The sequence below is a fragment of the Lagopus muta genome, chromosome 1 (genome assembly GCF_023343835.1).
Source record: "Lagopus muta isolate bLagMut1 chromosome 1, bLagMut1 primary, whole genome shotgun sequence".
Classification (NCBI taxonomy): domain Eukaryota; kingdom Metazoa; phylum Chordata; class Aves; order Galliformes; family Phasianidae; genus Lagopus; species Lagopus muta.
The window spans coordinates 54370360-54384166 of record NC_064433.1 but is presented as its reverse complement, the minus strand read 5'-3'; the positions used below and the strand labels follow the sequence as shown (position 1 = coordinate 54384166).

The following is a 13807-nucleotide window of genomic DNA, read 5'->3' as shown; positions in this document are numbered from 1 at the left end:
GGACTCTTGCGTTTGGCCTGAGGTCACTCAGAAAAACAATCTTCATTGGGAGCCAAGGGAGTGGATTGCAGCTGTGAGATGTCCAATGGAAATTGGACTGAGGATGTGAGTGCTTCTCCCAAAGTAACGGCCAGGGATTCTGATGGAACTGGAGATACAGTGGGTCTGTGTGGATGGTGGGTTAGATATAGGGTCACTTATGTTGACCATGACAGACACATCAAGGGAAACCACCTACGTAGGTTATGCGCAAGAACCCAAGGTAACCCCCCTCTTCTGGGTAACTTCAAAGTGGGGCCCACCCACTCCTTTGAAGGTGCCTGCAAGCCATTCCCCCTAGAGATGGGCTCCTTTGTGGAGAGGCAATTAGCTTGAGTACCATTTACATCTTTCAGTTTGGACTATCATCCTCCCAGAGAATCAATAGTCTCTTCTCTCACTTCCTAGCCAAATCCAAGTGATGTCTCCTTGAAACTGATGCAACTGTGGGACAGGCAGGGAGATCTGAGCCAGTAAAAGGTCACTGCCTACCTTCGAGCTTTTCCTGTTTACAATCTCTGACCTGTTCTGCTCTACCGCTGTGAAGACTGAGTGCAGCCTCTAGGTAGCTTCTGTTTTGCAACTTATTTCTGTTAGGATTTTTCTTGCAGTAATATAAACTCTTTAAAAACCCAGGGTAACTTCCTTCTCACTGCTGGTAGGACAAGCACAAGGGGATTTCAGTTCTGCTCCTGCATAGCATGACATCCCTTGAAGTCTGTAAATATGTTTCTGGGTCTGAGCACCTGTGTATTCCTATCCCAGGTTACACCATACTGAACCCCTATGAAACTCATCTTGGAATCCAAAAGCCTCTGTCTTTTGGATTCCAAGTTCTGTCCTTCTTTTGCAGATGCAGCCATTTCTGATGTTTCCCTTATCTGATCCTGGCTGGATCTCACACCCTAGTGATTAATCTTTGGACAGAGCGTATAGACATGCTGCAACTAGATTTTTACCCCACAGAGACCATAACCACCCTGCATTTCTCAAATGGCCCAAAACAGCACTGGAAAGTTCTCTACTGCCTCAGCTGTTGAAGGTAAATCTCATTGCCCCTGAAGAACATTGGTTTATCCTGACGTAGTACAGTCCGGGCTCAGCAGAAGGGTAAGCAGCGGACTGCGAAGCTCCGTCCCCGCGGCAGCGCCCGGCCCGCGGGCAGAGCCGTGCTAGTCGCTGTCCGAGGTGCTGAATCCGACCGGTCTCTGGGCTCGGGTATTCTTCTCTCTGTAGTCTGCCCAGGGCTCCCGGCACTGGACACCCCATCCCTGTCCAAAGTCATGTCTCAAGGGACATAGCGGCCTGTATAAAGCCCAAGAAAGCACCAGCCTTAACTTTGCCTGTAAAATGGATTGAACAGAGGAGATAGGGGCAGGGAGTAGGCTCTGGGGAGGAGAGCCTCCTCCCACTCTCATGTTCTCTCCACTGTCATGTTCCCATAGCAGTGATGGCAAGGCTGGGTGCAGATGAATAAGCCAAGATGAGTCTGACTGCCTGAACCCATGCTAGGCTTCTCCAAGTTGAATGGATGCATACATCCCCACATCCTAGTCACAGGCATGTCTCAAATAATAGATGACATGAGATATCATACTCCAGCCTATTCTCTTCTGAGTCCTTGCACTGTAGATTAAATCTTGAGGGCCTGAGATGCATGTTGAAGGCACTGGTCATAAATACTAGGAGAGAGAAGCAGCAGACTCTTATGAGTGTCTCTACGTTCTTGTGTCAGATAGATTCCCATCTCTACATGCTTGTACAACACGAAGCAGAATGTTCTTGCATACAGATTGAGATTTCTCAATAGAGCCAGACTGGAGTCGTGAGCTACCCATTAAATCAGTACAGACAAAAGCTTGCAGTGCAGCTTTGCAGCCGTGGAAGATCCAATACAGAGTGACATAACTCTTTAGGTGGTAGCATGTCCTTTCCCAGCTAATGAACACTTTAGAGCCACCTAGAATCATGTTTGGGGCAGGCCCTGAAAGGAACCACACATTATGTCATAATTATGCCACACATAATGCCACACATTAAGTCTGCTTTGGTAGGACATCTGAATTAAGGAAAGTAAGTTATGTTAAAAGTTCACCTTCGTGAGGTGCTGAATCGACAGATACAGATTTGAGCTTGCTAAGCTGGTTTCTCACTGCCAGTAACAGATGCTTTTCTACAGACCTAGACAATTAGTGCCTGTTTTTCTAAATAACATTGCTAGCTTTCCCATCTCTGGAATGTGAGACAGCAGAGTAGGATGGTAAACCACAGATTAACAAAGAAGCAGTGGATTGGTAAACAGAGTTGTAGCTGATGAGACGACAAACCAGAGCCAGCCAAGTGTCCTCCAACCTGACCCAGGCCTTCATCAAAAACACCATCAAACAACAACCGAGAGATAGCATGTGTAAAAGAACTGAGACTTGGGGTAGGGGGGGATGTCAATCATTCTGGGTACTCATTGTAATAATGAGTAATTTTTTTTGAGTGATAATTTTCTTGAACATCTAATGCATACATAAGCAGCTTGTTTTTCAAAGTGTGTGCTTTTCTTGCCCTCCGGTATGCAAGCTAGGTGGGAATACCCCCTTTGCATCTGGCATGTACACAGTGCTGATTAGACATACCTGCATTTTGACTATTCTGTGGTTATAGAGTTTGATTTCTACATATCACATCCCACTCCTAGAATTTTGTTTTCAGCACTTTTTAGGACTTCTAGGAGTATAGAATTAGAGGTTTTAGGCTGGAGGCTACAGTTCTATGTGAGGAAAGAAGCACAATGTGTTATCCCTTCCTATAGGAACAGACAGCTACTTCTTATAGAAACTTGTTTTTTCCTACTCAAGAAATAGTGTGTTACTCTCTTGTGCAGATCCTGGGTGGAAGCCATGACTGATCACCACAGATAACCTGCCCATTTTTCATCTTTTCCCACTGTGAATTTCTCCACCATGTATGAACTCAGTGCTATCCATATAAGGAGATATAGAGCTAATATTTGTTTTACTTAGATTAATTTAAATGGCTAAATTTTAACATTAAAAGTCTTCTTTGCCAATTGTCAGCTTAGTATGAAGGAGTAGAGATACAGGCTTTAAAAGAATGCACTCTTGTGCACTCTTCCAAGAATTTTGACATCCTTTTAGGAATAAAACAGCTCGACTGAAATGGTAGTCTGCCAGCATCTTAAGAAGCCCAGAGGAGACCACATGCCCATGTGTAACATGTGTTGGTCACTCCTTCTTCCACCACCATCAGTGATCTTGGTTGAAGTTACTGAAAAGGCAGAGGACCTCATGGGAGGACTTCTTTGTTCACTTGAAGCAAAGCTTGAAGATGGGCATGGTGAGATAGAAGCAAGTGCCTCCACTTACAAGGTGGTCTAGGGATAAGTTAATTAGAGAAGCATACAAAGATATACAGAGTATGCAAAGGTAAAGTAATCAGTGTATTACTGCATATTTCTAGATGATTACATACATCAAGAGAATTTTCTTTTTTTTATCTCAGTTTCCCATAAAGCTCTATAGTCTTGTCAGAATGAGTGATACTCAACACCCCAAGATAGCCTTTTTTTTTTTTTCCATTTGAGCTCACATCAAATGGTCTTTCCTTCTTACCTGGATATTTAATTCTGATCAACATGTGTGGAAAAGTTACAATTTCCAAATAAAACAAAAAGCGTGGAATTAAAAAGTGGTTCAGTAAGAATACACTTTCAAATGCAATTTACTTTGTACTATTTAAGTCACATTAAAGCCAATATTTTTCTGCAAGGAAAATCTATTTTCAGTATAGTTTTACTACTTTTAAAATATTGAGCACTTAACTTCTTCTCATCTCTGAGTCTTGGTGAGCAGATTTGGTTGAAGTTATTGTTCATTTGCACTTGCGTTAAAGGACACAGAACCACAATTATGGCATCAGTGTCCTTAAACTATTCTAGCCGCACATAAAAGATAACCACGACTCCTGGGTTCTCAGTATCATTGTAGATTTACTACTGCTGTCACACATATAACAGAGATCAAAAGCAGAGGAGTTTGGAAAGCAGTCTGAGGGTTAGTCTGAAAGATTTCATCCCTCACATGAAATTGTCTTTTTCTGAAAAAGAGTTACATTAGGGATTCCATTTTATTAAGATGTTAAAATATAGGTTACTTTGACCCTGAAAATACATGCCAACCAAGACTGAAAGAACTAAACAGATATTGTCATGAGAAAAAAAAAAAAAAAAAAAAAAAAAAAGAAGAAAAAAAATGATATAGAGCTAAAAAGTCTTACCTCAAAGCACCAAAATGATACAATTTTGCATAAGTATAATTCTACAGAAAAGATTCCAGATTATATCCTTTATTCAGTGTTATTACTCACTGTAAATATAATGGAAACAGTTGTACTTTCTGTCTTTCGAGAGGATGATGCTTACATGGAAGCTCCATTGATTTTCAAACTAAAAATACAAGAGTGGCACAATAGTAGGTATGGGACTTAAGGACTTTCAAAGTCCCGTCCATGTTTGGATCTTCTAACTGAAATATAACTCTTTAATCATCTTAGTATCATAATGAAATATACTTTCAAGCTGGAAATATTATTCTGGATTGGTTTGCTCCACTCAGTTCCAAATGTTCAATTTACAAATGTTGATCCCACTCTTTCAATTAGAGAGCTATGGAGAGGGATTATGCAATGTTGACTGGTCCAAGAGAGCATTTTGCTACCTTGAGTGAAAGTTACTGGATAAAGTACAGAAATAGCCTTCTGAACAGCAAAATTCTTATCTCTCTGTGACTCATCCATTGGATTAAGCTGGAAATACCCCCACTTCCATTTGCTGCTTGACAATCTATACTCCAGGCAGGGAAAAAAAGTGCTTTAACAAAAGAGGAAGATTAAAGTACAAGCAGGGGAAAGAAGGAAAATCTAAAAAGCTTAATGATTTAGGAGCTGTCTTGAAAGATAGCATGTGTGAGTTTGAAAGCATTCAGACTTGGACAGAGCTAACCTCTGTCTCCCATAGCTCAAATCAATCCATCTTTAAGAGCAAGAAATCAGGCAAAGATGGCAGGAGACATGGATTGTCTAAGAGCTTATGGAAAAAAGAATATAGGAACATTTTCAGGCATGCAAGAATGACGCAAGGAAGACTAAGTCCTACTTGGAATTAAATCTGGTGAGGGAGGTCAGTGGCAACAAAAAAGATTTCTTTAAGAATGGCAGATGCAAAAAGGGAGGCTAGTGAAAATGTAGGCCTTCTGCTGAATGAGGTGGGTGCTTTGAAAACAAAGGACACTAAGTAGGTGGAGATACTGAACATCTTTTTTGCTTCAGTCTTTACTGTTAGGAATTCCTCTGAGGAATTCCAGGTTCTGAAGATAGTCTGGGGAGAGGAAGACTTCCTTTTGGTTGAGGAGGATCTGATCAGAGATCTTTTAGGCAAATGACACACACAGATCCATGGGCCCTTATGGGATGCATCATCAAGTGCTGAGGGAGCTGACAGAGCTGACAGCATTTGATTGCAAAACCTATTTCTATCATGAAAGATCATGGAAGAGAGGTGCCTGAAAAATGGTGGAAAGTCAATATAACTCCAGTCTCCAAAAAGGATGAGAAGATGAACTCAGGACACTACGGGCCAGTCATCCTCACCTGCATCCCCCAGAAAGTAATGGAGCAGTTTATTCTGGATCTCTAAGCAAATAGAAGAAGTTTATTAGAAGCAGTCAGCATGAACTGACCAAGGGGAAATCAGTGCCAATAAATATCAAGTGAATGTGGCAGGATATTTTCAGCAGTGCCAGTGACAGAACAAGGGGCAATGGGCACAAACTGGAACATAGGAAGGTCCCTATGAGCATGACAAAGAATTTCTTTTCAGTTATAGGTGCTGGAATAAGCTGCCCAGAGAGGTTTTGGAGTCTCCTTCTCTGGAGATATTCAAAACCTGCCTGGATGCTTTCCTATGGAACCAACTGTATGGAATACGCTTTAGCAGGGAGTTGGACTTAGATGATCTCCAGAGGTCCCTTCCAATACTTAAAATGCTGTTTTTGGTTGGGATTCTAGACACAGATACAAGAAGTTAGGAGTTGGAAGGCTCCAATATTTTCATCTGTTTTGTAAGCATCACTTCTCCTCCTGGTGGAGGAAGATACTGACATTGAGGATGAGTACTGATATCCACCTGATTATGAATCCAAAACGTTAGGAGAAACCTTGCTGCAGGTCTGATTAAAGCGCTCACCCTCAGAGGGTGAAGAACGTCGCCTTCATACCTCAGCCTTCCACAGTATCAAAAGAACTATCCTCTTTTTAAGCATGCTGAATCAATTCTGAATCCACGTTACAGAATATTATAGCAGAGTTGTTACAGCTCTGAATCTGAGCTAATAATACATTGATGCACCACTAAAATCTTTACATTTTGTCTTGCTTGCCTATAGTAATGGCTTAGTGATCTCACATCCAACTACAAAAAGCCACGCAGATGTGTCTTTAGGTAACTCTTCTCTGAAAAGACTTCTTTGTGAGTACAGTACTGATGCATGGACTCCATGTTTTAGATAGGCAATGTCAGTGCCTTTCTGACAAACTCCACTCTGCAAACCAGTGACACAACACAGCACACCATGTTCTTGGTCTGAAGAAACCATTTTGGGATTAGTGCTTGTGCAAATACAGTATATTTTTGCATATTTTGCATATTTTTGTGATAAATTTCTGTTATTGAAGCTGCAGCATACTTGCTGTCTTTTCCACTAGCATCTGTGCTTTTAATCAATGGCAACATCAAATTCTGAAGAAGAAAAAAAATGTATTATTTCAGGACAGAGGCTTTCATGTGTAAAAAAAGAGGTACAGTTTCACCAAGCGAAGTCATGGTTTACAGGGCCAGGCAGTATGCAGACTTCTGAAGCATATAGAGTTCAGCATTTCATGGAAACATGCACAAATGTGAGGAAGTGAGGGGAGAATGTCTGAGAGGAAAAAAGAATAAAAGATGGATTACTCTGTGTTGGTCATTATTGTTCTGTCACTGGGCCAAGTGTGGTAACACAACCCCATGTTTGTAACAGGCCGTAGCACTGCGTGTTGGAGATCTCCCCCTTCTGATAATTTTGTTACGATATATGTGGAGAGTTTCCCTAGATTCCCAGTACTAAGATTATTGTTAGGCTTTAATGAGAAAAAAATGGATTAGTGTCTGAAGGCCAAAATAATAATAATAATAATGATAATTGAGATATATGATATAGGCATGCAGTACACAGTAAGATAATAAACTGAAGCTAAGTGAAGACTGGCATTTTTGCATGACTTCTTCTATGTAGCCAGTGATTTGCAAGAGTTACAGAAAATCTTCATTTGATCTTCTGGAGGGCATTGCAGAGGATCCCCATCTCACCTGTAAAGAAAATAATCAGACTAATTAGTCGTACAGCTAGTTAATTTCTAACGTTTATGTATATTATATAACAGTATATAATGTATACTCTATATAACATATACTTATATAACAGTATATAATATATTATATACAGTATATATTTATATTTATAGTTATATTCATTCCCTGGGGAAAAAAAAAAAAAAAAAAAAAAAAACAGTTTTCAGAGACAGCCTTTCACTTTCATTAGTCATACAAGGTTGGCTTGTATGATCAGGAATGCTGATTCTTGGCAGGGTAGCCAATGTTAGGAAAAAAATATATCGTGAGAAAACTAGAAACAAAAAAGAAATATATAAATAAGCCAAACTGCTCTTCTTCAATAAAAACACCTGGCGACACAGATCAGAAACCATTACAGGGCCTCTGAGTTTTCCTAGCACCTCCAGTTAAAATGGATATTTCTGATGTAACTAACTATGGTCAACTAGAAATGCTATTTCGAAGCTTGTCTATAATTAGAAAGGAATTTTTGTGCAATAAAAGATATCTGATGCTTGATTATGGTCAAGCTCAGAGCATAAACGGCAAAGACAAAATCTGTTTTGTGGTTATTATTTCTGATTTGAGCTTAGAGGTATTCAGGCTAACAGAGCCATAGTTCCTTACTGTTGATAGTGTCAGCTAAGTTCTTCAGCTGCTTTGCATTGTCCAAGACTTCGATCCTCTGGGTGTAGGGATTGTACCGAACAGAGAAAGGACGAGGGATTGTTTGGGCAAATTTCCTGAGGCAAAAATAGAAAAACACATGCAAATGTGAAAAGTTCTGTTTTTCAGCAACTCTTCTCAGTTGGCATGTACATTTGCTGATGATGGGAGGAAGGAACTGAAATTCCTGCTGAGTGAGATGATGGTGTTCTGTAACACACTTGAATCTTCATTTGTCCTTACCACCTCTAGTTTTTCCAGACAAATCTAATTATTCTACACTTCTGACACAGGACAGCTACATAACTATCAGTATTTGCCAAACAGCAAGACCTCATTTTCCTTTCAGTAATGCAAAATCCTGATCCGCGTCTACAATTTCTGGAAAGCAAAGTCAAATATTATCATATTATGCCTCCTGCAATATCAGGGAACAGGCAAACTTCTGGCATGGTTGGTAGTGGTTCCCAGGTCACTGAAAAATAAGAGTCAGTGAAGTGAAGCCTTTGCCACCCTTATTCTCAGCCTTCTCTGCTGCAAAATAGTTAATTCCATGGCAGAAACATTAAGATTTAAGTATCTTGGGATACACTAATTTGCATTACCACAGAATTGTAGAAGGGAGAGCTGAGTGGGAAACGATGGTCAGAGCTATTGTTCCAGGCTCTTTGCAGGACCCAGCAGGATACTGGTTTATATATCTGCTTCAGATTACTGAAGTTATTGCTGAAGGAGGAAAGAAAGCGAACAAGAGTTGATTTTGAAGCCTCACTGTATAGGCTGTGACTCAGCATGGTTAATCCCATATTCCCAGAACAGTGAAATATGTTGGATGCCACTTCTACATTGCTCCTCAGTTTAGCCCTAATTATTATCAGAGAAGGCCATTGTTTCCAATAGAGTTCAGTGTGAGCAGGCTACAAGGTGTGACAACAGAAAACGATTACACTGACTACAATGAAAGAATTTAGTATTGTCAGTTCAGCTTTACTAAGTGAGAAGGTCCTCTTTAGAAGATGGTCTTCTTAAATATCTGCTGCAAGTAAGATCCTTGTTAGAAGATGAATACCTCTAGGTGAGATATTTCAGGTCAACCTCATAATTTTTCAGAGAGGTGTTCTATTACACACACGCACACACACACGTAACCCACCAACACAGGCACTGAAACAACATCTTCACCTCTATTTAACCAGTTTTCCAATTCTATTTTTGAAACGAGTGAAAGAAGCAATAAAACCTATAAAGTAAGGACTTTTCTGTAGAGTAAGGCAACATCTTTTTCTCTTTAGAGTAAGACTTTTCCTCACCTGGAGAAGTACACAGTGAAGATAGAAACTGTATGCAGGATGTTAATAGCACAATCCAGAGAAGAAAATTATCTTTTTCAAGTATTGCCTCACAGAAAAAGGCAGGAATAGAGGCTACAGGTTAATGATGACTGAGGAAACAGTAGGGGAGGTAGCAAGGAGGACATAGCACCAGGGAGCCTGGGACAGGTGAATGTCTTGGTATGTGTTAATCTGCAAATGGGAGAAAGTGGAAGAGAGAAAGAAAAATAGAGACGGCAGATCTGGGACAAGTCCCTGTATAGCATCTGCTGTGAAAGATTTATTGAGCGTGAACAAGATTAATCCCCAGATGCTTGGCTAATGTCCAGAAGGAATGTTTTTGTTGATAATGTTATTACAGAAAAATAGAAATATTTCTGTGAGGTGGAACCCAAGCTGAACCCTAAGTGCAGTCTGAGCCAGTTCTGTTTCAAGAACCAGAACTGAAACTGGACTTTTGTTTCGAAGTCTTGTACTGGAACTGAATTTGTATTTGAGTCACAGATGACTCAAAGGTTTATTAAGTAGCCCTGTAGGCTTGTAAACACACTGTTCGCAACAAGCTGGAGGCTCTGTATTAAGCTAACAACAGAGGCCTCAGGATTGGTGTTATTAGGCTTGCTGCTAGTTTCATTTAGTTGCAATATCAGTTGTCTAATGACCATGTATCTACTACCCAATTTATCACAGTTTTGCTCAATTCTGAAAAATTCTGCTTTATAATGCTTAGTGTTAATAACTTTTGTATAGGCAGGAATATCAAGTAGTTATGCTGTACAGGGTGAATTAAGTCAGACCCTAAAGTATGATGTAACATAAAGATCTATTAGAGGGCTGATAAATGAGGCCTAAGGGCATGAGGATAAGATGGGATAGAATGGGAAGAGATAGGATGGGATGGGATGGAATGGGATGGGATGGGATGGGATGGGATGGGAATGGAACAGGCTAGGGTAGCATGTGGTAAGGTAGATGATGCTGTGGTCCCTAGACTATCAGAAATTCCCACTGATTAGGTGTTCATAGTAACCTAGGAGCTGAGGGAAAACAAAAAAAACAGACAAACAAAAAACTCATAGATACAATTTGAGATGAGAAAAAAGATGTAAACAAAACAAAAAAGATGTAAAGCATATTAGAAAAGACCCTGAACAGACCTTGGGCTAAGGAGGAAGAAAGGAAATGTAAACATATTTATCCTCCTCAGGAAAGAGAGGAAGAAATACTGTATATTAGCATCACAATCTTGCTCTGAGGACCTCAGGAGCTGCTGATAGCTTGAGAGCTCCACCCCTTACCCCCTGACTAAAACTTGACTTTAAGACACAAAAGAAAGTGTAAGAGTGAACATAAGTTGAAAAGAGAAGGGAAAAGACACAAGAAAAAGAAATGTAATAACAAAGTTTAACTATATTATTGTTAAATAAACTTGTTTTGCCTTAATTTGCTAGCTTTGACCCCTGGTGTTATTATCATTGCAATTGGACTGCTAATCTGGGTTCTTGTTTTTAGTTTTTTGGGGGTTTTTTTTGTTTGTTTTTTTTTTTTTAATATATTTTGTTTAAGCTGGTGAAGCTCTTAATTAGAGCAACCATGAAGTTCTTGACTTCATATACCTATGGCTTTTCTACCTATGAGAAGATTTTGAGTGTAACAGCTGCTTAGACTCCTAGAGCATTGCACAACTTTTTCTCAAAACATTTCCGTCATACCAATACCTGTTACAACAATGAGATCTGTTGCATTTGCCCTGGATAAAGAATTGGGTTATATATGGAATGATTGGCTTACCTTAGCTTTTCCTTCGCATCATTAAAACTTTCAGCAACAAAGTAGACAGGCTGGAACTCAGTAACAGTGTACTTCTGCACAGAAGTGTTCTCCAGAACGAGAGGCCGAATCTCAGGCTTACTTGATAAACAGTACTATAAGCAAAAGGGTAAGAAATCTGTTTCAGTTAAATAATGCTTTAATTTTTTTATGAAAGAAACATACAGCCCCTAAATACCCCCCCGGTTTTACAGGGGAAAAACCTGCTGCTGTGGAATACCAATCATATGGTAACTTAATAGGGAAGAAGCAACTATGAGACATTTCTATGTAAATACACTGACACATTATTATATAGAACACTTCAAAAAAATATAACATTATGTACTATGAAGTATGAAGCAAAATAAGGATCTAAAGACAGCCAGAAGATATATTTGAGTAATTTTAAAAACCAAGGCATGAACCGTATATCATGATTGAAATATTGTTTTAAAGAACATACCTGCAGCTCCCCAAATGAAGACAGCAGCCCAGCACCATATGCCTTTAGTGAATCACCTTCCTTACATAGTCCAAACTCCACAGTAAACCAATAAACCTAGCAAGAAAATTATACGGTATATGATTCTTGACCAGAAATGACAGGTACACATCATTAATTTGAATGCGTTTAGAATTTGCATTTCTATTTGAAATGTTGCCGTATGTCAAACAACAAATGTATAAATACAGGAAATGTTTTCACAGATTGAAATTCTTCTGAGAGGGCCATGCTAGACTCAGTGTGTCTGCAAATTCAGTTCCCTGACAAACAGTGTTGTGCTTTACTGTGCTTACAGTTGTCAGCAGAGCAGAGACAATGAAAACATAGCAATAAAATTTCATTTTGGCTGGCCAACCCAGCTGAAGTTTGAACCTTTGATGATAGAAATATGTTTCCTGTTTTACTCAGAGGGTGTCTGGCTACAGCATCACAGAAGAAATGAGCTGTTATAGCAATAGTAGATCCTACTGCATGGCCCCCTCAACTTTTTGCTGTGTCACTATATATTTGAAGGGACACTCACTCTTGCTCAAATAAAACCCCCTTCATCTATCAAAAACAGCAAAGATAATGCAGCACTCTGCCCAGATGATTTGGCACTGGTGACACTAATCTCATATTCATATCCTGATGTGGGGTCACAGTTCTCCCAGCGCATGATTCAGATGGATCACTGACTGCAGAGGACATTATCTGCTTGGCAGGGTAGAAGAAAAGAGACCCCAGCAGATAGAAGAGTTTTACTGAAGCTGTCTTCCAAATTTTCCCAGGGGCATGTAGTAACACTCAGTCTCTTCTTGCCCAATGTTTGTAATGATGAAAGACTTGACCAACCCTCTGTTTTTAATCAAAACTGTCACTTGGAATAAGAGGTGCCAAAATTATTTTCCTTTAGTGCAACTAAAGTGCAACTAAAACCTTTAGTGTTTCAGGGTGAGGTTTTCCAATCATGGACTTCACTCAGTTCTCATTCAACTCTATGGGAGTTCTATCAGTGACCTCAGTGGCAGCAGAATTAAAACAACACAGGGTGTCTTGGAGAACTGAGCTCTCATTTATTAAATTACCGTAGCAAGTTTCTCGATGAAATCATCTGGAGCTCCCAGAGATGCCAGGCCAATTTCCTGCAACAATAAACCATTATTCTTCAAGTCATTTATTGCAAACATTCTTCCTGTCTTGTCTTATGTAATTTCTCCCATTTTAAATGTTACCATCTCATACTACCACACACAAATGTTTACAGGACATGTTCATATCATGCAGCATCAATTTTAAAGCAGAAATCTCTCCAGAAATGAACAAAAGAGTCCCATCTAAGTGTCATTTATGAGGCACAACTCTTTAAGTCTGCTTCAAAACCCACTGAGGTCAAACAAAATTTTCATCAAGCCTATAATGCACACCAAAGAGAATGATAGTCAAAGAGAGATAAATCACTCACATCCATACACCTCTAATATTTATCTCTTCTTCAATGAGTCCTTACTATAAGAGCTTTCTTGCAGCCTTGAAAGAGAGGTGTGTTTGTTTGGTTGGGGTTTTTTTTTTTGTTGTTTCTTTTTTTTCCAAAAGTTAGGGCATGAGTTGAAAAAGCTAGCTTATAACTTGGGAGCTAATGAAAACTTTCCTAGGAAGCATGCAATATCTGAATTCAGAAGACAACCATGCAAAACTGCATAATAACCAGGTATCTTTCTCGGTTTACTCCAGGGTGAATTGGACATCAAGAATTAATCATCCACCTCTCAGGCCTCCACACACCAAAAGCATTGGAACAACTATTGCCATGGTAAATTCTAGTAAGATGAAGGGCAGTAGGACTTATCTTGAAGGAAATTCTGGCAAAGGCCTTTCCTGAGAGCAAACTGAACTACATCAAATTAACTACATCAAATCAACTTCTGTTCTGTGAGCGAGACGTTACATCAAGGTTGTTATTCCTTGCCTCCATCTTTCTGTCCTTCTGACCTTCCATTCTCTATGCTTTCTGTCCTTCCTGTCTTTCTCTTTGTC

General features: G+C 39.7%; 1 protein-coding gene across 1 annotated transcript in view; it reads right to left on the bottom strand.

Annotated features, from left to right (window-relative positions):
* Window positions 1-3651: 3651 nt before the first annotated feature.
* Window positions 3652-13807, bottom strand: part of PAH (phenylalanine hydroxylase) — a 38708-nt gene continuing 28552 nt past the window's right edge. The window contains exons 9-13 of the mRNA XM_048960662.1: window positions 12859-12915; window positions 11750-11845; window positions 11266-11399; window positions 8105-8220; window positions 3652-7453 (exon numbers count right to left, since the gene is read on the bottom strand). Coding sequence (XP_048816619.1) covers window positions 7410-7453; window positions 8105-8220; window positions 11266-11399; window positions 11750-11845; window positions 12859-12915 — 447 coding nt within the window. The 3' untranslated portion in view covers window positions 3652-7409. The remainder of the gene's footprint in view (window positions 7454-8104; window positions 8221-11265; window positions 11400-11749; window positions 11846-12858; window positions 12916-13807) is intronic.